The 27,460-nt window shown below is 46.1% G+C and overlaps 1 protein-coding gene across 1 annotated transcript; it reads right to left on the bottom strand.

Moving 5' to 3' along the window:
• Nucleotides 1-208: 208 nt before the first annotated feature.
• ATAD3A (ATPase family AAA domain containing 3A) lies at nt 209-25,975 on the bottom strand. The gene is made up of 16 exons (XM_082776840.1): nt 25,775-25,975; nt 25,619-25,695; nt 24,914-25,015; nt 23,548-23,607; nt 23,115-23,184; nt 21,886-22,051; nt 21,106-21,175; nt 16,833-16,988; nt 16,568-16,624; nt 15,535-15,660; nt 13,044-13,168; nt 11,565-11,616; nt 10,721-10,791; nt 8,526-8,693; nt 7,727-7,835; nt 209-818 (listed from the first exon to the last, which is right to left on the bottom strand). The coding sequence occupies exons 2-16, from the start codon at nt 25,661-25,663 to the stop codon at nt 639-641; spliced, it is 1,557 nt and encodes a 518-aa protein (XP_082632966.1). The 5' UTR covers nt 25,664-25,695; nt 25,775-25,975; the 3' UTR covers nt 209-638.
• Nucleotides 25,976-27,460: the final 1,485 nt, after the last annotated feature.

Raw genomic sequence — 27,460 nt, 5'->3', positions numbered from 1 at the left:
GCACAAGGAGAGTCCCAGTGCTTATCAACCGAGCCACAGCACAGCAGCAGCTTTTCCTGAATGTTGACCCCACGTTAAGCAGGAGCAGCTGCACAGCCCAGTTACTACGGCTCTGTAACACAGTGTGAAGGGGTGACAGCAGGAGAGCAAAGAGAGATAGCACACAGAGATACAAGCAAGGAAGAGGCACGTCCTGGAAAAAAGAGGAGAAATACCTCTCTATTGGAGCAGAAGCCCCGTTTAAATACACAGGAGCAGAAGGGCTGGACAGGCCCCGTGTTCCCATATGCCTGGGGCACCAGGACAGCCCAAACCAGTACGAAACAGCCAAGGATGATGGAAAGTTTGGGGGCTCTTTAGCAAGACAGGCCACACAGACTAACGCAGTCAATAGTGTTTGAGCAAGGGGGACCTTTAATACAGTTGTTTCTGCCTTATTAAAACCCTTTTTTTTTTTTAATCCTCCCCCTTTGGTGCATCCTTAAAACACGAAGGCCAAGGCGGACTGAGGCAGCGCTCCCTTCCTTGTGCCCGTGGCCACGTTTCTCACTTCACACATGATTCCACCAAACGTTTGCCCAGAAGACCCTCCCGCTCGCCTCCCCACACACGCTGATCAGAAGCCTGCGGGAAGCTCCTCACACCGCCGTTCCTTTGGGGAAAGGCAGGAGGGGGTTTTTGCCGACCCCTTTGCCTGCTTCAGCCCCCTCTGCTTTCAGCCACTCCATTTTCTGGCGGTGTTGCTGCACGGCGTCAGCGACCCGGGCATCGATCATGGCCTCTGTAAGAACGCCGTCCTCGGAGGCGTAAGCTGCAGCCTAGAGAGGGAAAGAGAGGAGAGAGGTGAGGCAGCGATCACAAACCCTACAGCCAGTGAAAAGCTGAACTGCTCCTCTCTTCCTCATGCACGTTTGCCCCCACGCTGCCTAGCACAACACCCAGCCTGGTTCTAATTTGGTGGTGGCAGCCACAGGGATCTGGCTTATCACCATCAGGAAGGATTCCCTTGCTGCAGCTCTACCAGGGACTGAAACAAAAAAAAACAACCTGCCCAAGCACAGAGAAACATGCTACGCTACGGTGTGCCTCTGGAGAACTACCAAGCACCTTTGCCTACCTGCTTCTGGGCTTCCTGGGAGGCAAGATCTTTGTAGGAACAAGGCCATGGGTTCCTAGTGCTGAACGGAGCCCGTAGGGTTAGGCTGCGGTCACACTCGGCTTGTTTAAATTTCCTCTCCTGCTTTAAAAGCGCTGTGCATACGAAGTCGATAAAGTAAAGAGTGAAAGGTGCACGTGGTGATTGAACAGTTCTATCCAAGAGGTTTTAAATGCTTACATGGGAGGACTACAATCGGTGCCAGGGTGAGTATGGGCAACGTGGCATCTCTAAAATGACATCTCACAGGCACTAATCCTGCTTTCCACTAGGAAACTCCCCCAAATCACTTCTGTGCTGTGTCAAGTCCCAGCTTAGACTCACCTGCCTGTAGGACCTCCCTCTCTAACCCCCTCCATTCATCCCATTTTATGCCACCTCCCTTTAGCTGCAGCAAAAGGGCTGTCGCTGGTGCCCAGACACGCAGAAGAGCCAGGGCTCTGCTGATGGGCATCACGCAGACGGTAACACGAGCACCCGCAGCCTAGAAGGAAGGGGAGGCTGCTTACAGTGCGAGCTGAACAACTCATCTCCAAGGTAACAAAGCAACTCCGAGCTGCAGATTTCTATATCTGGTTAATCCCCGTGCGAGCGCTCCCGCAAGCGACTCCGTGCTGTGGTTCCCTGCACAGCCCTGCTAGAGGGGAGCGTGACACAAATCGGGGTGGGAGCTTCCCACATCCAGGATGCCTGCCCCAAACCAACAGCCCTGAGGTGTCCACATCCCTCCTGCCACAGAGCCCTCATGTCACGGACTGTCCTGTCTGTAGGGCATTCCCCGAGATCCCAGTTAGGAACAGAAACTTGGGCTTTCAGGACAGGCAGAAGCGTTTTTAAGGTGTTACACCCGGGCTGCACGAACCATTAGCAGTGAGAAACACCGATTCTGAGGTTTGAGCAATGAGCTTGGCTCCCTCCAAGTTTAACAAGGCTGCAAGAGCATCACTGTGAGAAATTAGCGTGGCCGTTTCATGTTCTTGTTTTCCAGTGACATGGACAGGAGAGAAGACGAACCCCAGAGCCAGCTGCTGACCTGGGCAGCACTGACACGGCATTGGTTTCAAGCTCCCCTAGCTGACGTTACCCCAGAGCCCTTTTTGGAGAACGGGGAACATCACCAGGGAGGACAGGTCTTACTGCACAAGCCACGTGTAACTGTGGAGTCGGCAGGTGCTGGTTTTTACCGCGAGAAGCATCAAAAGCAGAGTCTTCCCCGTGCAAATCCTGTGTAATCCTTCCTGAAGGCAGAACTGACAACTTCGGGTAATGCTCACGCCTCGAGTTAGAGGGTAAACACCGGCTGCAAGCCGGGCGTGCAGGGGAGTAGAAAGGAGCCTGGAAATAATCTTTGCACAACGGCACTCGTCCTGCGCCCCACAAGGCAGATCCTTCTCACCAATATTCACCCAGCGGGTCCCAAACCACGAGCTACCTGCTCTCACCTCTGGGAAAGGAGCACGGCAGGGAGGTTTGGCTCAGTTAAAACCACCTGACTCACCCCCTCACCCTCCCGCACTTCGTTTTGCGTTTATTTATTGCTTTTTGGTTTTGTTTTTGCTGGGGAGTTGAGGCTAACGGGGCCAGCACCCCTCCAGCCAGGAGCTGGTGGTTTAAAATGGAGTAAGCGCTCCTGGGCTGCGTGCTCTGTGCCTCCGCCGAGCAGAGAGGATGTCTTCCCTTCCTCCCTGCCTCTGCATAGACCATAAATTTAACTGTGGAAACTCCTGCAAAGCTGTGCAGTTCACGCTCTGTTGATTTTCTCAATGACTTTCTATTTTTAGAAAGCCTCAGGCCCTCACTGTCAAGAAAGCAAATGGGGGAAGCAGCTGTCCCTTCTGGGAGTAGCTTGCACACACACAAAAATGGTGCTGTGCCTCATTTATATTCATACCTCTGCCTCCTGCATGGACAAATTTTAACCCATTTTTTCCCACAGCAACTGTTCGTGTTTTGTAACTCGAGCCCAGGGAAAAAATAACCTGAAAACAAAGCATTTTGGTGGAAGCGGAGGAATGGCTCACAGATGACAAGCCCAGCTTTAAAACGACCCAGTGCTTCGTTTCAGCCAAGAACCGTGGGTTATTTTTACATGGCCAGCAAGCTAATCTGTACCCTTAGAATCACATTTATAATGAAAATAGTCTGGTCAAAAACGTAATAAAAAAGACACCCCCATGACTTATAATGTCCTTCAGCTCGAACACTTCTGAAGCATTAATTCTGCCCATAACCTGGCATGGCAGAATACCTTTTTTTTTTTTTTTTTTTTTAAACACAAGCAAGGCTCAGGGAGCAAGGAGGTATTTATATCTGTGGCACAAAAGGCAAAGAAATGACAGGAAGCTCACCTCTGTCGTTAACACCGGGACATAAAACTCCTGAGAATTCTTTTGAAGTGATGCCAAAGCAATTTTCCAGAGGGTAGGGCTGGGAATAATGAAAAGTTGCTGCTTTGACATTTTATCTAAAGCCTATCAATGGGTTCAGGGTGCAGAACTCGAAAGTCTGCACAGCGCTGTAATAGATCTGACGGGAATTTTAAAGTGTGTAAATGCATCTAATCCGTGCTATATTCCTGCAGGATTAGACATGGAGAACGGAAAAGAACAAGGACAAAAGGGAAGGCACAGTCTTCTGCAGGAGAGATTAAAATGGATTTCTAGCAGGCAGACTATGAGCTGTGCCACAGACAACAATATTTCTCCCGGCACTAGAGGTTACACTCTGCTTTTCTGCACTCATTTTTTTCTGATTCAGGACAACCTGAGCCAGACTGAAACAACAGCAAACCAGAGCTTCATTTAAGCAGCCCCCAATCAATTTCAAACCCAGCTTAGAGTGAAATTAAATCTACAAAAGCTGCAGCTACTGCTCGGGCTTCTGGTTTAACTGAGATGTTTATGTTAATGGCAGTATTGGCAGAGCAATCCAAAAGCATCTTCATGGGAAATGACTGCAAGGCCACGGGACAGCGAAGCAGCCACGGGCTGTCACTCCAGTTTGCTCTCTGGTTAAGAGCTGACACCTCTGATGGTTTCTCTCCAGCTGGTTTTCAACGTTACCTTTCCCCAAACCACCTCTGAGGTTCAGTTCTGGCCATGAGATGAGATCAGACAGGCTACATAGAGCTGATGTAGGTCCCAGCACCTCAAAACCCTATTGAGTCTATGATAAACGCCTTCCTGCCAGCTTTTTACAAGAGGTGCTCCCTGTCCATTTCCTCCAGCACTCCTGCAGATCCTGGAATGCCGGCAGGAGCAGCACCACGGATGCCTCACTACCTTTCCTAGAACTGCCTGGTAGGTTATTTGACTAGGTTAAGACTAGAATTGCAGGCAGCAAGGTCTCAGGCAGCTTGAGGTAACAGGAGGACAGCCCCTGTGGAACAGAGCAACGCTTCAGCACAGATTAAGCCTGACTTTCTGCACCCCGAGCATTTGTCTCTGTTGTCCAGACACTGGTTGAGGTTTTGTTCTCAGGCACCTCGACAGAGGTAGAAGGCTTACAGACAGCAACGCTGAGAACGACTGTTGGAGGAAAAAAACTAATTAAGAAAACACACACACAAAGCTGAGGTGAATTAAGTAACAGGCATGTTGCAATTAAGCCTACACTTTGAGGATTAGCGCCAAGTCGCATCAGGGCACAATGCAAAATCACTGAAAACAAAAGGCAAACAAAATGCTCCCATCCAGCTTTGTGCTCCAGCATTCACAATAAGCAGTTTTCACCAGGGCTTTGTGCTGTAATCTTCCCCAGAATGGGTCAATTGAATCCATTTATTAAACAGAGACCTTAGGCATATTGTATTGCAGCAGCTGTTGTGATGAGCCCATCGAAAAAAGCACTGGAAGCTTAAATGTCTCAAGACATAATTGTTTCAAGGCAGCTGTGAGGGCTTCTAAAGAGCACAAGGCTCACGACATCTGCTGTTTAGCAGCTCTGGAAGGTGTTACTAAGATCAAAACCAGAACTGTAAGAGATGCCTCGTTTTCCCCTTTTCTTGGCTCTTCCTGTATTCTATCTTCTCAATTGGTAAAACATCTCAAATTCTTCCTGCTTGTGCTTTTAGCTTGCCATAATGCTTTGGGGGGAGGGCAGGAATAGCAACTGCAAGTAGGAAACAGAGAGGGAAGTCCAGATCTTCCTCTTAACTAGCAAATCCTTAGGTTAGCCTCCTTAAAGCTCCCCACATCCAAGAGGGACAAAATTTCACCCAAGAGGAACAAAACTGTGGCTTGGAAATGGATGAAGTGTGCGCTACTCACATTGGGTTATTTCCCACATCAGCCATCTTTGGCACGAAGCATCTTCAAATCAACAGTTCAATCCTCCACGAGTTTCAGAGACCAACTACTCCGAAATTAGCAGTGCTATCGGTAGCATCCAGCCACTTGACAGCTGCTGCATCCAGCTGAGGCCAGTCTGGTAAGCACTGCTTGAGCTCGCCGTGCCGGCTCATACAGCCCCTGCACACCCTGACCTCACACGTGCCAAGACACCAGTGTCACTATGCGGTTAAGTCGCCTTGCCAAGCTATTTTTAATTCTGTTCAGCTCCCTGACCCAGTTCATAGCACAGCCACACAAAGAGGTGTGCCAGCACAACAGGAAGGATAGCAGAAAGGCAGGAATAAGAGGCAGGACTAACGCTGCCAGGAAGACTCAAACTGCAGCATTAATCCTTCCCTGGTAGGAGAGAGCATTGTAACAGCTCGTATAAACAGGCTACCTGGTAAAGCTGAGCCAGGCCTCAAAATATTGACACCATTCAAAGGATTGGGTTGGGTTAAGGGGACTTAAAACATCTGCACAGCTGCGATGCGCTCTGCTCACGCAGAGGCTTTTAACTGCAGCTCCTGCAGTGCCATGCCCTCAGTACTACGCACAGCAGGAAAACACAGGGAGGCGTTCAAGCTTGGCCAGAGCCAAAAGTGGCAAAACCAAACCTGTATGGCTCTGCACGAGCCCCAGGTGGTCACAATTCCAAGTTTCTTGACCCAGTGACTGAAGAAGAGCCTTATGGTAGCATTTAGGATCAGCCTAGGGCAGCATTCGGTGCAGAAACCTTACTCCTTTTGGGATGCTCTCACAAATCTGCTAGCAAATTGTATCCAGCCAGCCAGCTCCAGAGGAAAGGAGTCCACGTGTCTAGCCACCAGCTGCAAAAAGGCTGTGCTATTTTAACACTGCTCCACGACACTTTTCTTGATCGACAAAGGACAAGATATAAAGTCCCCTGATCCAGAACACCGATGACTTTGATACAGATGAAGCTTTTTGCAGGTTCTACTTCAAAACTGTTCTTAACTTTTTGCCAACTCTCTCCTGCTTTTTGTCCCCCCCCTTCTCTTTTTTTCTTTAGAAGCTCTTTGACTGTTGTATGACAGCATAACCTCCTTATGCAATTTTACAGAGCCCCTTGTTAATAGTCCCAGTGTTATGAGGTACATTTTAACAAGTAATCAGGGCAACAACACTAAGGAACCTGCCTTCCCCTTCTTTCAAGGCCACTTAAAGGATAAATTTTAGAAGCCAAGGTCATTTCTGGGGTGTCATGACAAACCAAGAGAGGTGGGAAGCTTATAAAAAGCAAAGGATCATTTTCCACAACTTTAAATTATGGGAAATGTGTGGCAGCAAGACCTTTGACATGCATGGATAGCGGAGTTCTCTTCTAAATAAAGAGACAAAGAATTTCTGCAACGAGGTCTGCTTTCCCCCCCCCAGCACTGTCATTCAGTTTAAGACAAATACATTTCGTCTTCACTCTGGGTTTCAAAATCAGAAGTCAAGAAAAAGCATAGCTATACTTGGAATACGTGAAGCCACAACCTACTTGTTCTGGGAAAGGCAAACACGCCACAGATTCTGGTCCTTCTTTCATACCATCAGCTCTCCAGAGCTGTTTTTGAAGGGATGCTAACTGGACACTACGGCACTCCATCTAAAAATCTATCAACATGCGCCAGCTCCTTCTGAATCTCAAATACCTGTCAAGCATCTTGCTGAGTTTCTTGACTGAGCTGGTAACAATCTAACCTGGCACATCTTCAGGCAGTTAGAGAACAGATTTTTTTTTTTTTTTTAGTAAAGCTTTATGTACATTTTCAGATGACAGCACACGCTTCGAAGTATGTTTCAACAATACAAAATCCACATGGCAAAATTAAGCAGCTGTGTGCTACCACACAAAGAAAGGATAAAATAAGGGCTATCAGCACTTGAATGACTGCTTTGGATCTCAGCTCGTGATTTCCACAGGTAAAGACTAGAAAGAAGATTTGCTTTCTGTCACTTAAAAGGTGAAAAAAAGGGTAGTAAGAGGAATACATTCAGTAAATTCAGTGGGATTTCCCCAGTAGTGATTATAAAAACTCTTCCTATATGTGAGATAAATTATGCTGATGTCCTGACACCCACCTCAGAGCTGGCAGTGTTCTAGTGTTACTGCATGGACATAAGGAAACCTTCAAAGCGAGGCAAATTCCGAGACTCCAAAACTCAAACATTCAAACCCTCCAGAAAGTGAACATGATCCAGGAAGCTCGGTGATCAAAGCCCTACTTACCTGCCATGCCACAGCAAGCTGAGAGATCTCTCGACCAGACATGCCCTCTGTCAGCCTGGCAATCTCTGAGCACTTCTTGCCATAGTCAAACTGGGCCAGCTTCAAACGTCTGAAAGCACAAGCACAAGGATTACTTTACATGTGGCCACATGATAGGAGGAGGGGTAAGCCAGAGGTAAGCTTTGCAAAGAGCAACAGGAAACTGAAATCAAAGATCAGGCCAGACCAACCTCTATACAAAGATCCATCCCGAATAAAGCAGTTGATGGAAAGCCTGATTTTATGGCACAAAGAAATGTGTGCACCTGGATTAAAACTAGCAAAGGCAAGCGCTTGGATACGAGGAGTTCCAACAAGCCCACATCTACATTACTGCCTCCAATGCACTAACAGGTCTCTTAAGTTTCGAGTATATGACAAAGCATGGCATAAAATTCTAGGATGGCACCTCATCCCGTAACAGAATGGCAAGAGTCATCTCTCCAGCTCTTATCTGAAGGAGTGGTTTAAACTGGGTTTCTGCATAATGTGACAGACAGGAAGGCCAGCCAGATTGCCTTTTGGTTCTATTTGTAAAATAACAGAACTGTAATCCCAATACTTCCAAGATCAGATCCTGGAAACTTGCTATCAACCATTCAGCTTCCTGGAAAAGTTGGAAAGATGTTCTATAGCCTGCCACATACAACCAGAGATACTTCCTCGAAAAACGTTACTTAGAAATAGTGAAAAAATACACAGAAGAGGAGACAAACAACAAGAATTCTGGATGGGTGAAGAGTGCTGCAGGGATACTCACTGTTTACCCTCTGTGGCTGGCTTCAAGACATGCCTATCAAAATACATCCTCACCAGCCGCTCCCGTTCTTCTAGCTGGGGCAGATCGAAGTTCACCATTTCATCTATTCGGTCGTTGATAGCCCAGTCAAATTGCTCAGGCTGGTTGCTTGCTAAAACAAGCATAAACCTGGAGTATGAAACACGAGAAGATTAATGTGGTTTTGTATGTTTCTCAAAGAACCCATCTGAACATCAGGAACCAGCATGGCCAGTATCAAAGACCTGATGCATCTAGAGATTTCTTAGAAACAGCTTTGTAGCAGCATCTCAAGCCACACGCTAAAATGCAGCATGGTTTAAGCTATTTACAACTGAAATGCATTTAATGCAGTACTCAGCCTTTCGGTATCAACCTTCCCCAGACTGTCCCTGCCACAGAAGCCTAATTTATCATTTTACCCACAATCACCCTCAAGTTAAGGGCATGAAACGTTTTGGAAGAGTACAACCTCCCACAGACCTTTAAGCCTGAAACCTTGGAACAAGCATCAACACGCAGAGATGTTCTCTGGCATGTACAGATCTCCAACTTAAATCCCACTTCAGGGATCTAGCTTCAAGCTGCTCGCTGCACGGCACCCTAGAATCACAGCAGGACTAAAATCCTCATTATGAAGGTGTGAAGGACTGCCAAACTGAAAGCCTACAGTGTGACTGGAACCTCAGCCAGCTCAAAGCACTGCAGAGCACAGAACGGGCTCATCCTGGCCTAAGAAGAAGGGGGATTTGCCACTGCTGGGCATGCCACTGCACGGGGAGGTCGCTCTTCTGCAGCAGCTGGCAAAAGTTCACTTATTTCTTTCAAGGAAGTCTGAGAACATCTTCCTGCTACAAGTCTAACATGTGCAGAAACAGAGGCATTCACAAAAGGTACCGTAACCTAACAGTGGCTTGTTCAACCAAGCGCTGCTCCGCGGTACAGATGTGCCAGCTTCCAGGTCATGCTCTCTCCTGGAGCATTTTGAAGACAGAAGCCCTTTCTTTTGCTTCGTAATGCTGCTTTTTCCCCATGCCAATTCTACTTTAATGCCTTAATTGATGTTACCAGCTTAATAGTGCATTATAATTTGAAATGGGCTTTTAACCGCAGCTATTGGAATATTGACGTTCTTGCAGTCTATTTAAATCCAAGTCTACAGGGGGCTGTGTTCTTTGCTGTCATTTCTGAAGATACTTAGCTGGCCCATGAGCCACACTAGCACCAAATCATTCCTTTTCTACTGACAAGAAATTCCTCCAAACCCCTGCAGAAACACAGCGTAGAAGAAGCATTGACACCCACCCCGATATTCAAACCTTCCCTGGGACATCTGGGTGAAGAGGATAAAAGCAAATGTGCACAGTCAGATACCCAGCGAGAAGATGCAGGAAGTTCAAGCCAGCAATTCACAATTCCTAGCGCTCAGTTACAGTGATAACAACTCACTGGTACAGCCAAATAACAGTTCTCCTCAGGGTTTCTCCAAATCAGCTAGATTTACACACCGTTAGGCCTGTGCAAGTAAATTCCCATTTATGAATGCAGGATGCCTTACTGCCCAAAGCAGCAATAAGGCTCTTTAGAAGCAAAATGCAGTGCATGAATCATGAGGACATGTTCATTCTCCTAGAATGGTTCAGGGTCTAAATTAGGGGCAAATTAAACATCCGTGAAAATGACAGCCTAGCTGTTTAGAGCGGAGGCACGGCACCCATGAGCACCAAAACAAGCATGCCCAGAGCACTGCTAAGGTACCCTAATACCAGGGGAAAGGACTGCCTCCTTACCACTCCCTCTCACTGGCTTGGAGGAGAATTATAAATCTGGTCAAACCCATAACTTTGCTACATCCACAGTTATGAAATATTACAAGTCTAAAAGGAATTATTTCCTAGAAAAAAGAGGAAAAGCTATGAGGCTAAGAACTTGTACATCTTGTAAAAACCTGTACCTTACGTACAACCCTTCTGCATTCTAATTTCCAGGTTCCAGGAAAAGAAAAAGGAGGCATAAGCTGCATTCAGTATATAAACTAAGAAGGGAATATTCCGTGCAAATTTTTCAAGCCCTTAATGGCGTGGATCAGAGGCTTCCAACTTTCACTTGCACACCATAGGCATTTCCTTGGCTTTCCTCAGCTCAGGAAAATTGAAGGGTTGAAGTTGGATACTTACTTGTTGCTGTGCTGCCCTGTTCTGTGCAGGAATGCATTTAGAGTTGCTCTGAGATCTTCACTGATTTTCTCCTGCAAAGAAGAAATTCAAAGATAGATCAACTGCTTGGGACTTGGGAGGTCACAGCTTTAAGCAGCATTATTGACAAAGGGAGTTCTGTTATTGTCAAGCATTTGCATTAAAATTAGACTCCAAAGCACTCTAATAACTTCAAGGAAAAAAACGATCAATTTGTACACCCAGGAGAAAGGTTAAGAAGCAAACCTTCAGCCAAAAGGTTAAACGTTTGCCCAGTCAGTGATTCCCTTGATTTCAAACCCAATGCTCTAACAGCCCAGGTGGCTTTCCCTAATGTAGTAAGATACCTACAAGATAATTAAAGTAATCTTTTAGGATTGACTCTTCAAGTAGACCACTGGGGTTCAAGTAGCAAGGCCAGATTCAGTGCACAATCTGGTAACTTATTTTGAAAAAATAAATAAAATCTGTTTGTGCATGCATGCTGATTTAGCATTGTTAATACAGTTTGGTTACAAATACATCCCAAGATAACTATTTATTTGTACAAAGCACCTCTTTCCTACTGCCCTGTCACCTACAAACACCTCAGAAGATGTCACCCGTTCCTTTTGCAGGAAATTCCCAAGTCAGTCTTGAGATGCTCAGCCCATTCAGCTGCAAGAGGCTCATTTCTTGTTTCTGCATGACTTAATTGAGTGATGTGGCACCTTCCAGTTTTAATGTTCTGCCTGTGCAAGCTCGCTGATGGGGTTAAACAAGAAGGCTGTGGGCTGGCTGGCTAACTGCAGCACACACAGGTAACGACCACAGGGAAGGTACTTACTGTTGCCCTCTTCCGCAGAAACGCGTCTGCTTCATCCACAAATAGCAAGAGGCTGCAAAAAGAAAGCACTACACAGTAATAGGAGACAGGTAAGTGAGGCTCCAATGGCTCAAGGATTCTCCTGTCCCCCTCCTTGACACCCACACCTGCAAACCCAAAGGATTACACAACCAATCTCATATTTAAGGCAACATTTCTCATCTGAGCTGCAGCAACTTTCTGGTTGCCTGCTCTTGGCCCATGCCAACAGTCAAGAAAGAGGCGTTAGCTTAAGACACCTTAGGCCATAAACGACTCCAGGCTTCTGCAGCTTTGTCTCCTGCTGTTCAGAAGCAGGCTCAGCAGAAGCAATTCTTGGGCACACAACCTTAACCTCCTCCAGATTTTTAAATACAGATTGGAGAAACTAATTACCAGAGAAAAATCATTTTCATGGGCACGGTTTGGCAATGGGTTTACACCTAGCATTGCTGGCCTGTTCCTGTCAAGTCTGATCAGATCTCTGAAATCCAGTCCTGCTCCCCAGGTATTTCCTAGTGCTTCTTTTAGCATTACTCCTATCTAGAGAAGTGTATGCAAGGCTACAAGGCCGAAACAGAAGCACAGAAGTCTTGTGTGGCTTCTTCCTGCCATGCTTTCTTATGCCACTCTGCAAACCTGCAATCAGAGTCCTCCCTTGCACACTGTTTTGCTATTTTCTTGATTTTTTTCCCTTCCAAACCACACTGCCAATAATATAACGGTTTTACTACCTGTGGAGAAGTGAATTAATAAAGTCAATGAATTATTCACGAAAATAAATTCACTTACAACCCAGGGGCAGTGCTCTTCCCAAGAGACCATGCGTATAAAGATGTTTATCAATAACAGAACCAAGTTGCTCATAAAGCTGCCACAGCTTGTATTACTTTCTTGTCCAGCTTCAAATACAGCTTTCTTTCAAGGGATTTCGGGGCCTCTTAACATCTTTTATTCAACTCCAGTTTTTCTGAGAATATTCTCAGCTACAAGCTCTGCAGAGAAGCATCCTCTACCACTATTGCTTTAGCTCATAAAGGTAACACAGCGCTCACCAGCAGCTAAGATTGTTGGATATCCAGAACAAAGTCTGCTTAAATACTGCATATTACCAAAGGTTGGAATAGTGACACATATGGACGCATGTAAACCATCTTACAAAAGTGATGATCAAAGGTATCTGGAGCGTTTAAAGTTCTTATAACGCAAGTGTTTAATGAGGCCAGAATAAATTCAGCCAGCGTCCGTAATCTCCTGCATCTTCCAACTTCTTTTTCTAAGCTTATTTAAATTCTTACACCTTTCCTTCTACAACTCATCAGGTTAAGAGGCGATTAAGGAGTAGAAATCCTCAGGACATTTACTCTCCCCTTTAAAAAACAAACTTAGAGAGTAGCAAATGGAAATACCTAGATGACAAATGCAGCAAGGATTAAAGGGGTCAGAGGAACCTCTACTTACCCTCTCCTACTGGTGTTTGCCCAGTCAAAGAGCTTATGCATGGCAGTAACTCCTTCCCGCCCCATGGGGGCAACATCACCACCTGTCATGATGGCATAATCCATGCCCGAGTGCACGGCTAATTTCTGGAAGGAAACAAAACCACTGGGTTAAGCACTCCCTTTCACTGCAAGGCCGTAAAAGATGAGGAGGGAAATAAAAGTCGCTTAGACCGATCAACAAGCTTATTTTCAGATGGTGAGTACACTCTTAAAGAACAGAATACTTCTTTACCACTTCAGTCATGTCAGGGAAGTTTTCAGGATTGCTTTGAAGTGGAAGGAAAGATGGAAAATTAGTTTTGTGGCAACGCACGAAATTTTCTCAGCAGAAGGCGCTGCTGAGAGTGCTTATATCTTCATCTGTAACTCGTGTTGTTTGTTTCTTCCACTCTGTTCTTCATGGTCTAATTCATGATTTACTTCCCCTGTGCAGCAGAACAGGATTCCTTGCATTATATTAGCTAAGCATCTAGTGAGAAGTTGTATTGGTTTATTAAAAAAAAAAAAATAGACTGAAATGCCCATTGAACCCACTGAGTATTCAGATAAAATAACAGAACTTTACTACTGTGTTTTTAAAACCTGCCACAACTCCTTAGTCTGCTGGGTACTAAACAAAGGGGTTTGATGAAGCTCCTGAGGCACACTGGAAACATTTCCCTTAAGCTTCAGGTATTAAAAAATAAATAAAAATGAAACAACCAAACAAAGAAGCCTTTCAAATCTGTGCTTTTCAGCGAAGTCACGAAATGCAAGCCTGCCCATAAAGCAAGTTTGACAGGAGATAGCCAAAATTAACCAAGAACATCAGAAGAGTCTATGGCTCGCACTGACCAAAGTTTGCTTAGGCTGCCACGCCACTGCAGGGCAGAATGACAGGAAACTTCCCCCTACTTCAGCCCCAACTAGTCTGCCAAGGGCTATGTAACGTGGTAACGAAGCTTCCAGCTTAAAATTCTTCTCCATCTCACTGTGACACCTCAGTGGTGAATCAGCCCACAACTGCCTGTGTCTGAAAGCACAGGCTTGGCGAGGATGTGATGCCAATAAAGGGAAAGATCTCCATCCTCCCCTCCAGAACGGTTCACAAACCAGCCTCCAACTGAGCCCTGCCACGGTGACAGACAGCAGGCTGAGTTACACATCATCAGCTGACCCAGAGCTGGCTATCCAGCTCCGTGAGTCAAACAAAGTCAGCTGAAGGTTAAAATGAACAAGTCAACCCACGTAGACAAGCAACAGCTCCAGCAAAACATGCTTAGCTGAACCCAACCAATTATCTGCTGTGCAGCAGGAGGCAGGGGAAAAAAAAAAGCTTTGCTCTGCCTATTAAAACCACCCAGTTCCTGCTGCTAATGTTTAGTGTTTTGCATCAGTCCAACGAAGCTGGGAGCTTTGACAGTTACATCCAAGTGTTTTCACATCTGTCTCAAGAATCCTGTCATATAGCAGGAATACTTACAGCTGCAGACCCATAAAGCTTTGTGCTGCAGTAGTCAAAGAAGGCCACCACACTGTGACACGTCGCCTTTTTGGAAGGGCAGTAGCAGCAAACTGTACAGTTACTGCTATTAACCCAAGTGCCAAAGCCACAGCTCAAAACCCAGTCAGCTTCTCAGCGTGGTATTTGCTCCTCTCTAGAGCATAAGTGTCAGATGCACTCAGCCCTTTCCTCACTCTTCTGACCTGTTCCAATACTTTACAGCTACCACCACCAGCCCCTTGGAGTTTCTGTGCTATTGGGTAAGTGTTAAATACACTTCTTCCCCTTTCTCCACTTCTAAACACTTTTCTCAGCTCTTACACTTCTTTTCTTTATGTTTCTGTTGTGGTTTCCTAGCCCTGCCGCTCTCTACTGGCTTTACAAATCCAAACCAGCTGGCAGACTATTGGAGACAGCAGCAAGGTATTGGGCTGCAGGTTTAATATATTGCCAGGGACACAAAACTTGGCTTGAATCACCAAATCATACAAGAATAGAAAGCCTCACACCTACTGGACAAGCACTGACAAGCAAGTCAAAAATCAAATCCCCCCTCAAATCCATGCAAAAACCATCCTTGTGGAACACGTGCGAAGTAAAGCCATCCCTATCTCTTCTTTCACTTGAGGATTAGCGAGCAACAAGCGGGAAAAACCCTATTTAGCCAAGCGTATATAATTAACAGAGGTGGAAACGAGACAGCAGGCTGTTGTTACAATTTCACAAGTCACAGTTGCCAAGTGCCTTTTCCAGATGGAAGGGCTCTTCTGCCTACGCTCAGCACTAGAATCCAAGCGGCTGCACTAATCTGGAGCTGGAGCAGGTGGATGTCCTCTTCCCTTCCCAAAAGGGAGGCAAAACCACAGAGGTCAAGCAAAGGATTTCAGACCACCGAGGTTCTAAGCACCCTCTTAGTTTTCAGAGTCCTCTGCAACATACACATGGTGAGAATCTTGTCAGTGTTTACCTTGGCAAAAAGTGTCTTTCCAGTGCCGGGGGGACCATACATAAGAATGTTCCGGTACAGGCTTTTGTTCTTTTTTGTATTTCTCGTTGCTATGGCAATATCTCTCACACGTGCTTCTAACTGTGGCTGTAAGAAAAGAGTTAAACTTAAGGAACAGAAGGTACCAAGAGACCAGCAGCTATCAGCCTCACAGATCAGTACCAGTGAGAAGTTGGCAGCACTCCTACAGTCTCAAGCTTGTAAGCCTCAACTTCAGCTGCTTATTGCTTTGGATTAGGGTCGTTTCCCTCTGTATATCAGGATTTACTCAATTTCAAGTTCTGTCCACTTGACTGCAGTTCTCTTCTATCAAGCCAGGAAGCAGCGCAGTAACTGCTCTAAGAAGCGCTAACACCTCAACATTCACCTCATCCTGGATGCCCTGGGAGGGATATGTCAAAACATAAGCGACTCTCTGCAGCACTGATTCTTTCATTTCAGTGATAAACATTCATGCTCAAACTTATTACTGCTCTTAGAGAGGTACTGGGAGAAAGCTATCACTGCAGGAGCGTTTTCTCTCAGCAGCCTCGAGCACTTAAATTTGCCTGATATCAGGGAATCAAAATTCAGACCCAAATACACAGAGGCAGCCCTAATTAGCAAGTTCAGAACCGTTCACAAGATGGGCAAGCGCACATGCTGCTGAGGCTTTTGGCCTACAAGCAGATCTAGGTTCAGTAATATTCCACAGATTAGATGAGACAAGCAGAACTCTGAATATTAACATGCTGACTGCACAGAAAAACTGCAGCCAGGCAAGCACTGAGCTAAGATTTCTAACTGCTTTGCACCGAGGGAAAAGAAGGTTAACAGAATTGTTAATGTGTGTCACTGAACGCAGGAACTTATTTATGGTCTCGGTGCCCCAAGGGTGATAAGTCTTGAGAATTACTGGAATTACAGCGTTCGAAGCGTGTGTAAGGTAACAGCTTTTCCTATTGAGATTCAGAAGTCATCGTTCCAGACCAAGACAACAAAACACAGTACTCACGCTGAGAACAACTCCTTCAAGGGCATCCTGAGCCTTGCTGGTAAGACGCTTACCAACCTAGAGAGGACAAAAACCAATCACTCACATGTAGAAATCAACCACTGCTTCAGAAACTCAACATCCCCAAATCTTATATAAAACGGCGACGAGATCAGCTCACCTGTGCAGTCTCTAACAGTATGTTTATTCAAAGACCCACAGAGCTGTAAAAGGAGTTTTGCGTCCTCGTGGCTAAGAACAAGACAAAAACAAAGCTAAACTTTACCTTGATAGGATGCTTAAGTGCCTCCAGCACAGTAATACGCGAGGTCTCTCTCACCAGGGAGGGTTTGCCCAAGCGTGCTTCTATGTATCGTCCTGCCACTGCAGTGGCATTCTTCGCAGAGTAAAAGCCCACTGCTAGCAGGGTCAGGCCTGCCACCTGGTAAGGGAAGGGGGTGAGGATTAGGAAAAACCTTTAGCAAGGCAATGGGGCACATGTGCAGCATGGCTTGTGGCAGGGAACTATGGGTCAGTATAGACACTAGCAAGTAGGATGGGTTTTTTGTGCTCGAATGTTTTGTTGCTGTCCAGTTCATTCCTCCCCCTTTTTTTTTTTTTTTAAAAAAAAAAAAAAAAAGTATTCCATGTAGGCATTTAATAATAATAATAAGCCTGAATAAACCAGGTGCTGCCTGCCAGACTGCCCCCTCCTCACACAGGTGAGGAACTAAAGATGCCAAGGGAAACATCCAAATTCTGGCTGCCACCAAGGGCAAAGGGGCAGATGCTCCCAAGCGAATACAGACAAATCACCTGTCATAACACAGGCAGAAAAGGCTGTGAAATGAGTACAGAGACAATTAGGGTAGCAAGAATGGATAGTAAGAAGAAAACAAGGAACAGGAGAGGTTATATGTCAGTCCCACAGACATGCCATCAGCTGAGCACTGGAACTGTCCCACACAGTAAGCCTATGACCCGCGTAAGAACAGCAGCAGCACCCTACATGCAGCAGGAACATCAACACAGCACCTTACACTAGTATTTTTGGTAAATACTGGGACATGAGAACTGCTGCTGTTCAAAAAATGCTTCCTAGAACTCGTTCTGAATAGGAGACAGAGCAAGTAAGTGCAGGGACAGCAGAGGCCGAAACCACTTGCTGAAGGAGAACAGTGGTGTCAGATCCAATACAGAAGAAAAACAGGTACTCCAGAAGAGTTTCAGAGCTAAAACCACCATGGGAATTACCACTGCTGCATTACAGTGAAAGATGAGGTCTTTCAGAAACCCTAGAATGCGAGACGTTCCCATCAATTTGTCAGTGAAGCAGAAAGACTCCAGACTGCTCTGTGGTTTATGGTCGCTGCTCAGTTCAGCACTAAGTGGGCTCACATTAAACCAAGCAGCGCTGCAGGCAGCATTTCCCACCATAGCGAGCTGTCAGAACAGACAAGGAGCTGCGCTGACAGTGCTAAAGACATTCCAGGAGGTTCCTATGACTAACATCTCAGGACAGGCAGGATTTGAAAGCAAGACTTTACAGAAATCTTGAGCATGTATGGGATTTTCTCCTTAAACCTTGTTCCCAGAGACTGAAAGCACTGATACCTTTTATAAACCCTTAATTCAGGTGCACAAACATAAGCCTCCAGTTCTACCTGTTCGTACATATCTGATCTAGTCAGTTGCTTTACCAAAAAAAAAATCCTATTTAACTGAAAATACAAAGAACAAGGGGTATTACTTTTAAACTGAGAGGTGTTTGGGAAGAAGCCAACTGTTCCTCACCATTCCAAGCGTAAGTCATCGGCCGTGTTCAGCTCACAGCTAGATGCCAGTGGTTCCTACCAGAGCAAGCCCAGGTAGACAAAAGGGCAAGCTGCAATTGCTTTTAGAGCGAGCAGGCTTCTGCTACAAGTACAGAGCAAGGTCAAAAAGCTCAAGGACAACAAGGATGGCATTGTTCAATAAGCCATCAGACACCATCTGCTCGGTTCCACTCTGCTCAGACGTGCAATGTACCTGTGGTTTGGATGGAAACACAAAGGGTTTAGAGCTGCAGGTTCTAAGATGCAAAGAAGAAGATGACCTCTGCTCCTGATTCATCTCAGCTTACAGGCATTTGGAAGACACAACAGACTCCATCTTTTTAGTAGGCTCCCTCTAAAAGCAAGTTACCTTGACAAAGACCTCACATACCCTCGTCTCAGCTGCTGTAGCTGCAAAATTAGGGGTTGGTGCATCAGATCCATCCAGGCAGAGGGAAGTTTATCAGAATTTAGGTCTTCACTGACACCCACGTTACAAGATGCAGAGAAAAAAACAGCTTGGAGATTGACAGCTACACATCAAAATGGGAAAATTATTCAACTCACCCTCCCGGAAGAGCCCAATCACTATGCCAGCTCCACAAATCAGTCTGATTACAGTGCCTATCTGTTCATCACGAAGTATCTAGAAAAGGAAGCAATCTACGCCTGACAAAGTGAATTCCACTGAAAACAAAACCAACTTTGAACAGAACCTTTGGGGTTACACAGATGGGGAGAGGTAGGAAAAGAAGCAAGCCTTGCAGTAGGCAGAAAGAGATGAAAATCCAGGGCTAATTTAGAAGAACTCTTAAAAAGAACTAGCTAAATCTTGCCTTACAGTCAGCATTAGAGCATTTTTCAAAGCAACAGAAAATGTAAGAGTTTGGGCTATGTTGTCTCCTTTCCAAAAATACATGCACTCTTGGCATTATTTTAAAAGTCCCAAATTCACAAGACAAGAGCTCGTCAGAAGCAAAAGTGACCATAATGCAGGAAGCTGGTATCTGGGTCAAGAGAATATGCAGCTAAAAGCACCAGGCAGTAATCTTCAAAAGGCTCCGGATACTGCAGGCACTCCAGGTAGGGCCTGCTGATTACAAAAGGATCCACTGAAAGCGTGCACTCACTCAGACAAAGCATCTTTTGTGCCATCCCTCTATAAAACTGGCTGGCGGAGCAGATGGCTGGGACTGATTTCAAGCAAATTGTCCGTTTTAACAAGCCATGCTACTAGAAGTATTTTAGCACTGTGAAGTTTTGTTGTAAGCAGAGTAGTGAGAGACAGCCTTATGTCAACAAGAGGTAACTGCCACACTCTTTCCTCCCGTGGAAACATGCCTGGATGGCTTTTAATCAAGACGCACAACAGTTCTACAAGTGATCTCTACATTTCCTGCTTGTCCATAAACAACATTTTTTCCCCATGATGTGGAGATGCAGACGCACAAGACGACACCAAAAATATGTCAGTCAAGGCAAAGAGAGAGGAAGAAAGCCCATCATTAGCAAGTGATTAGCGGCGTTACTCTTTTTTAAAGAGCATTTGCATTTTTGCTGCAGTGAAAAGAAAGGAATGTTCTCCTTTCAATATTTACCCAGGAAATCTTATGTTATTCCCCACTCCTTGTTCTAATGACAGGATGCTGTCCCCGGTGATCAACATTCAGTATTTATATGCTCATTACTCCCCAGCAATGCTTTCTCATAAATTAACGGGATGAAGATCAAGGAGAAGAGAAATTTTACAATAATATGGGAATTCTGAATGCAGATGGAGTGAGAACTCCCACCAGGGAAGAGGCAGAAGCCTGCGCATTCAAGTTAGTGAAGACTGCATGGCAATTGTTGCATAGTAATCATCCAAATTCTCCAGGAAAAAAGAAAAGAACACCTCATCTCCCCCTTTCATGTCACTATCTTCTATCCCTCGTCTGGAGCAGCAGTCTCCAAAGCATCCAGGGGGTACAAAAGACCATCCACTGGGGCACAGGACGAAAATATATACATTTGTCACTGTGATTCTAATAATTTATAAATAAATATACCTGTAGTGGGGGAACACTGTCCATTTTTTTTTATTTTTTTTTTTTTATTTGAGTTGTACACAATGACAAATTTTGAATGGTGGTTTAGAAGACACAAACCCCTTTTGTGTCCAGAGATCAACTCTTACACATTTTCAGTGTTTTCCCTAGTATCCCTAAAAAGACATTCCCAGACTGCAGTTTAACCAGAAGACATCAGCAGGAAGGAGCTGGGATTAGATTTCTGGTCCTAAAAAAACACCACTGGCAAAGTAGTCCTATAAAAGCAACGTTACACGCTTGATAATGCTCGTTACCTACATACTGCTACCTTACAAGGGGCAGAAAGTGCTAAATCACCTGAACAAATGCTAGGATGAGAAAAAAAAAAAGCACGTTTCTTCGCAGAACCTCCACCTATTACCTGTAGCAGCAGGCAAACCTTCAGGCAACGTGTTTGTTAACGTGGTGGTTCCTCGAAAGGCAAGACAATAATTACACAGGGCTGATCGAAGCCAGAACTTTGATGTGACCAAAGATGAGAGTTAATTAGTGTACGAGCATGGAATGTGGTAACTCCTTAAATTAATACTGCAAGACAGCACTAAGCAGCACATCCATGCCATAAAATTTCATAGACACATCACAGCAAGGAGCTAGCTTCCAGAAAAGTCTGTGTAAGTGTATGTAAAACTGTCAGTACATGACACAATCTTACCGTGGCTGTAACTTTATCCCAGTCTGTTACAAAAGCACGAAATCCTTCCCCAAAGAGCATTCCAGCTGTCCTGTGGTAACAAAACATCAAGACAAACAGGAGAGAAAAGAATTTTGATGACTGATTTGAAACAATTTACAACAGTTTTATATTCTGTAATGATCTTCTTTAGAACCAGTCAAAACAAACTGAGGGCTCACCTGGGAACTCAAACATGAACAAGCACGTACATACATTTATAGTCATCTGATGTCTACACCTGATCTGAGATTAAATCCAGAAAAGCATTTGGCACTAAGATGATTTAATATATTAAAGACTCAGCTTAGTGGTAAGTGATGTGTTGTAATCTTTAAATTAAAAGCTCTTTCTGTTCAAAAATCTCAAAGTACCTGAAATTAACAGATTAAAAATTCAAATAGCCACCCTTTGGAGATGCACTGATTCACTTTTAGGGCGTATGTTCAGAAAATGAAAGAACTAAGCCTTCACAGCAACTGAGTCTCAAGCTTAATAAATACAGCTTGAAATCATCCCTTAGAAAAACTGTATAAAACTCAGAGCTCTGTGCTCTCTTTGGTTTACACTCAGATCACAATGTACCAAGACACAGCAAAAAAGAACTTTTTCTTTCAATAATTCCTATTGTACAGAGTAGGAAACTGTTCCGTTTTAATATTCCTCTGAGCTTAGGGGAATAAACAGCAATGGTTTCCTAAACAACGGGGGAAAACTGCACAGAAGTTAGGCAACCACATCCTCCTGTCAGCTTGCACATACTTGAGGGACTCCAGCACAGTCTGGCGATGCTCAGCAGCTTTTAAGCGTATCTGCTCCCGAATGATGTCTGCGTTCTCCCGCTCAGCCTTGGCACGGGCTCTTGCTTCTGCCTCAACACGCAGCATTTCGTTTTTGTGCCTTAGCTCCATCTCCCGCTCCACAGTAGCTTTAAAAAAAGGAGAGAACAATCTTTTAGGCTGGTTTAATCCCAGGCAGCAGGTTGGGGAAAGATGCATTGACTCATCCTGGCCTCACCAGTGCTGTGTGCGCTCCCACAGCCAACCAGTGCAGCATCAGAGAAGACAAGCAAGGAATTTTCCCCCTCTGTGCTCACACCAAAGGGATCACACACCAAATAGGTGGCCCTCTTCAGAGAGGGCACTGCAAGACAATCATAAATCTGTTCTGGAAACCTGTTACCACAAAAATTGCTTAGGACAGACTTCAGCCAGAGAGCTAGACAATATGGGATAAAACAGAGAAGGAAAAAAATAGTGCCTGAGTGGTGCCTGGGAGGAGGTGGGGACCTCGGGAATGAAATCACCCCTTCCTACAAGGTGCACCCCTGACCTCGTTACGTGGTTGATGCAATACTACAAGGATATTGACCAAAGCCCAGAGCACACTAGATGGCAGCAAGGAGCAGACAACTTGGCAGAACACGTGCGTGCAGAGCAACTTTCTGTTTGCACTGGGTCACCTACAAACCGCCTTACAATCCTGACACTTGTGGCCTAGTGGAGCCCTGCTGGCTCTCCCAACCCAGTGACTGCAGCAACTCCATAAAAATGGGAAGAAACAAAGCAAGTTTCGGACTAAAATGTCATTATTCAGCTTCTATTTCTTAAAACAAAACGAAAATAGAGGTTAGGTGACATGGTTTCAACCACTACTCCCTGTAGCTATTTTCTTTCTTTTCCCTCCTCAGAACTGGTTCTGCTTTAGATTGCTCCAGTACAAGAGCAGGATTTCACTGCAATATCAGGAGATGCTGAGAGTTTATTGGGAAATCCACAGAGCGGCCATTTAGTATTTCAGCCCCTTCTTAAACTGATTTTGCAATCACTAGGCAGTTCTAGCACTCCTGGGCTCTACCTGCTATTTGCCAACGTAGCATTAGCACGTGCCCGGTTGTGACGTGGAGCCAATACAGACAAGGAGTCAAACCCCAGCGCAGACGCTGATCTGCCACCCACTTTGTCAACTGTGAAAGAAAAATTGCAACTTACCACGCCTCATGGCTTCCTGTTTCTGTACAGATTCCTCCTGCTTCCTCAGGTTCTCCTCGTTAGCAAGTTGCTGGAGGCAGAGGTGACAGCAGAAGAGGCATTAACGTTGTAAGGACCTGGTCACTAGGTATTTTACATATGCTTAAGTGTATTAATTGCTATCAAGAGGCTGGTGCTTAGGGTGAAGTGCATTCTTCCCCCCCCCATCTCTCAGACTGACATTCATAATTCCATGCTCTTAGCCACTTGGTCCTAAGTCCTGATCTTTGATTTGTCTGGCCCAAAACACCGATGCCAAGTGAATAGCATGGATGAGAGCAACTGTGTCTAGCGTTAGCTGTCTGGCCAGCACGATAAGGCACATTTCCAGACCTTTGATGTAAGAAAGCTACTGTTCGGCTCCCAGCTGGGTTAGAGAAGGAAGCTACCATACCTGCTGCCGCATCTGTTCGTCATAGCGCTGCCGTGCCAGTTTGTCCTGGTATTGGGCTCGCTGAAAAAAAACAAATAAATAGTTGTCTGAATAAAAAGATTAGGTACTTGAAAGAACCTAGTACCAAGGGCAATCATATCTGGAATATGCAGGGAAAAAAAAAAAAATAAAGCATACACAAAGAAAAAAATAAATAAAAATTCAGGGTTTGAAAAAACAAATGGGCAATGGTTGGGACAAGTTTCCTCAGCCAGCTCCATGAACTCCGCTGTGCTGAGAAGTCCAATAGCCTGACCTCATTTTAAGGCATCACAGATACAAAAATGAAGAACGGGGGTTCTCTGGCCGAGAAAGGGACACCTATTTTACTAGGATAAACACACTTTCACGTTCTAAAACCTTAGTACCTAGACTGGCGACTGCAAGCAATACAAGTGTCCAGATACATCCTGCCTGTCAGACAAGCTCCCTTCCTGATCCATTTTCTTGTTCCTCATTAGTTTCTCTCATCAGTTTTCCACTGCAACTGGTGAATACACCTACAGCATCTGAACTCAACAGAAGTGGTCTGAGGGCCCCAATCCATCAACGAGGACTGCACAGTGGGGGATATTATTCTCCACTCCAAATACAGAGACACCAGAAGAGCTTGCCTCCTCAATAGCTTTACGTTAAAGCATGGCACTTCAGAAACAGATCACAATCAAGTCAGCTTTGCCTTCAAGCTTTTGCCCTATGAACTGCAAGAATCCAAGCGCTAACTCACGAACAGACAGTGAAGCCTGCTTCCTGAGCCGGCCCCGTTCAAAGTCTAAACTCCGACGGGATAAAAAGCAACACGTGCCAGTGCAGTGGTTCTAGCTTTATTCCCAAGGTGAGTCATCGATTAGAATCGATCAATCCCTTGCTTTTCTGTCTGGGCTACTTAAAACTGAGATCCAAATAACCCAAGACATTTCACTGTCCCCGTTAACATGTGCTCAGTAAGCCCATAGTCTACAATGTTATAATGCCACCAGATCTTAAATACAAAGTGTCTCTCATGTTGCTCAGCAGCATTTCCCTAGAAGTTCCTTGAGGGGAATTTCAAAGAGTGAACAACAAGAGCAAGTGCCCCTACCTGTGTCTTTGGACGATACCAAGATTTTGGTATCAAAAGTTCAAGCAGACATAGCTGCATTTAACTACAAATTAAACTCATCATCACAAAGTCGGGGTAAAAGACAGGCTCAGCCTGTGAATGGCCTCCCACAGCCAGCTGCCACCCCAGCACCATCAAAAAGGGCAATTAAAGCACTGTTTCATTTTCCATATGGGAAACACAAGCAAGGTCTCGTATCAGTTAGCTTCCTCCCCGTCCCCTTACTGCTTGATGCTGTTTTGTCTCCTCACTGAGCGTTTTTCGTCTCTCTTCTGCTTGTACCCGTATCTGCTCATTCTTCAGCTGTTCTATGGCGGCTTCATACTCCTGGTAAGATAAGCAGATGGTTATCACAAACGAGCTCAATACATAACCCTAGGGAGATAAGACGATGGCAATTATATTCCAAGTCACAGAATCACAGCGATTCACAGGATCACAAGTGATGTGTTTGTTATCAGAACGGTACCCTCCAAAACCGACTGGTGACAAAAGAAAGCTAAAATATGATTGTAAGAAGATAGTAAGAATTGTGTAGTTTGCTATTTAGTGATTAAATACAATTTGCTTCCTGAAATAAATGAAAAAACATTATGAAGGGTGTACAAGCCTCACTTTTACCCAGCTACTCTACAACTCCCTGCAGAAAACCCTTATGACTCCCTAAAAGCAGCTGTGATACTGCAGGACTTACAAAATGACTCCAGACACACCGGGTACCCAAAAAAGGGGGGAGAAACGTGCTGGAGGAGTTGCCAACCCCACTGCATCTCACCTTCCAGCGCTCTTACTTCTCCAAAGCAAGCACCCACCCTCTCCAAACCTAAACCACGACCTCAATGATTTAGAATCATTAGCGGATGGCGAGATAACGGGGCTCTGGATGATTCCAGCCTCCAAAAACCTGGCGTTTTCCTGGCAGGGCCGCACCTTGAGCTTGGTCTGCTGCTCCAGCTGCAGCGTCTGCTCCTGCATCTGCGCCAGGCTGAGGGCATCCTTCGCGTGGCCTGCAAGGGAGGGCAGCGACCGTCAGCACCCACCGAGCCCCACCCTCAGCGTCCCCTTTTCCCTCTCCCCGTCACCCACGGGACGCGTCCAGCTCCCGCGCCGCCTTGGCCGCCCGCTCCAGGCCCGTGGGGTCGAAGTTGCTCCATTTGTCCTTGGGCGGGTGCCGGTCCCCGCTTCCTCCCCCAGCGCCCCCGCTGCCCCCCGGGGCTGGAGGCAGGGAGATCCCGGCTGCGTCCCCACCGCCTCCTCCTCCTCCTCCCCCTGGGGCCGCGCCGCGGTTGAGGCCGAAGAGCCACGACATGGCGGCCTCCTCCTCCTCCTCCTCCTCCTCCTCCTCTTCCTCCTGGCCCCGCCCAACCGGTAGCCCCCCGCCGGCCGCCCGCCACGCGCTGCTCCCCGCTCCCCGCGCCGCCCCCCGATTGGCCCCGGCGCCGTCGCGCGGGTGACGTCCCCCCCCCGGCAGCCAATCGAAGGCGGGTTCCGGGGGGCGGGGTGAGGACGGGGAGAGCGGAGGGACAAACTAAGCGAGGAGGCGTTCGGCCCCTAGCAACGGGCGCGTGGCGGCGTTGCCATGGGAACGGCGCGGGCGCCCCCCCCCCCCCGGGGGCAGCGCCAAAATGGCGGCTGGGTGGGTGGGTAGGGGGGCATGGGGAAGGGGGAGAGAGGGGAAATGAAGCACAGAGTCACAGGACCATTAGGGTTGGGAAAGACCTTCAAGATGGTCCAACCATCACCCTGCTAACTGATGTCACCCGTTAAAATGTGTCCCCAAGCACCACGTCCAACCTCTCCTCAAACACCCCCAGGGATGGTGACGCCACCACCTCCCTGGGCAACCCGTCCCTAACCACACTTTCCTAACCCTAAGCACGCTTTCTGACAGAAATGTCTCCTCATTTCCAACCTAAATCTCCCCTGGCACAACTTGAGGTCGTTCCCTCTAGTCCTATCACCAGTTATCTGCCAGAAGAGCCAACCCCCAGCTCCCCACATCCTCCTTTCCAGTGATAGTAGAGCACAACGAGGTCTCCCCCAAGCCTCCTCCTCTCTTTTAAGCTGCCCCTTCCACCACAAGCCCATCAGAACAAGGAGTTGTGGCCAAGCACCCAGGGCTTGCAGTGTGGCTACCAACCAGGACTGAAGTCAGCATCCACCAAACTCCAACAGCACTGCAAACACACCCACCTGGCTTCTCTGGAAATAACAAATCAGTGATGGAGATGGCATTAACCGGTCCCAGGAGATGCCTTGCTGATGAAGGTGGCCCTTTCTTTTCAATGTAGCAGACTACTTTATTCATTTATCCTTCTGCTGAACCAGGAAAAAGAATCTACGTGCTTGTGGCTGATACAGAGGTGTATCTCACTTTGCAGAAACTAATCCTAATCAAATTGTTTGTAATGTTTGTAATGAACATGAGAGGAACAGAAAATGGGAGAAAAGGAAAAAAATATGGAAAGTAGCTGTAAAAATCAGAAACATAAAGATCACGTGTAAAGTCCTGAAGCCTGAAATAGTGTGAAATGCAGAATACAGCCTAGGTCATCTTCAGCCTCAATGGTTTGTGCTCTCATCCTAGAGAAGTGTTCAGGTGTCATACCCACTGTACCAGTACAGACAAGATGCTTAAATAACCCTAGAAATCACTAGGCCTTAGTTAAAAGATATAAAATAGTTTAACTTACCTGCCCACCTTGGAATTTTCGTGCTCATGAGTACTACTAGTTCAGACAAGATTTAAGGGACATTGATTTTTTTTGGCTT

The sequence above is a fragment of the Aythya marila genome (assembly GCF_965140915.1).
Source record: "Aythya marila genome assembly, chromosome: 21".
Taxonomy (NCBI): Eukaryota; Metazoa; Chordata; class Aves; order Anseriformes; family Anatidae; genus Aythya; species Aythya marila.
The sequence above is the reverse complement of the archived record's forward strand: the minus strand, read 5'-3'. Positions and strand labels throughout refer to the sequence as shown.

Excerpts from the sequence above, each read along its gene's own strand:
- ATAD3A (XM_082776840.1), bottom strand. The coding sequence starts at position 25,663 with ATGCAGGAGCAGACGCTGCAGCTGGAGCAGCAGACCAAGCTCAAG. Across the intron at positions 22,052-23,114 it reads ACAGGAAGCCATGAGGCGTG|CTACTGTGGAGCGGGAGATG; the intron begins GTAAGTTGCAAT and ends CTTTTTTTAAAG. Across the intron at positions 11,617-13,043 it reads GCAAACACCAGTAGGAGAGG|CCTCTTGCTATTTGTGGATG; the intron begins GTAAGTAGAGGT and ends TTCTTTTTGCAG.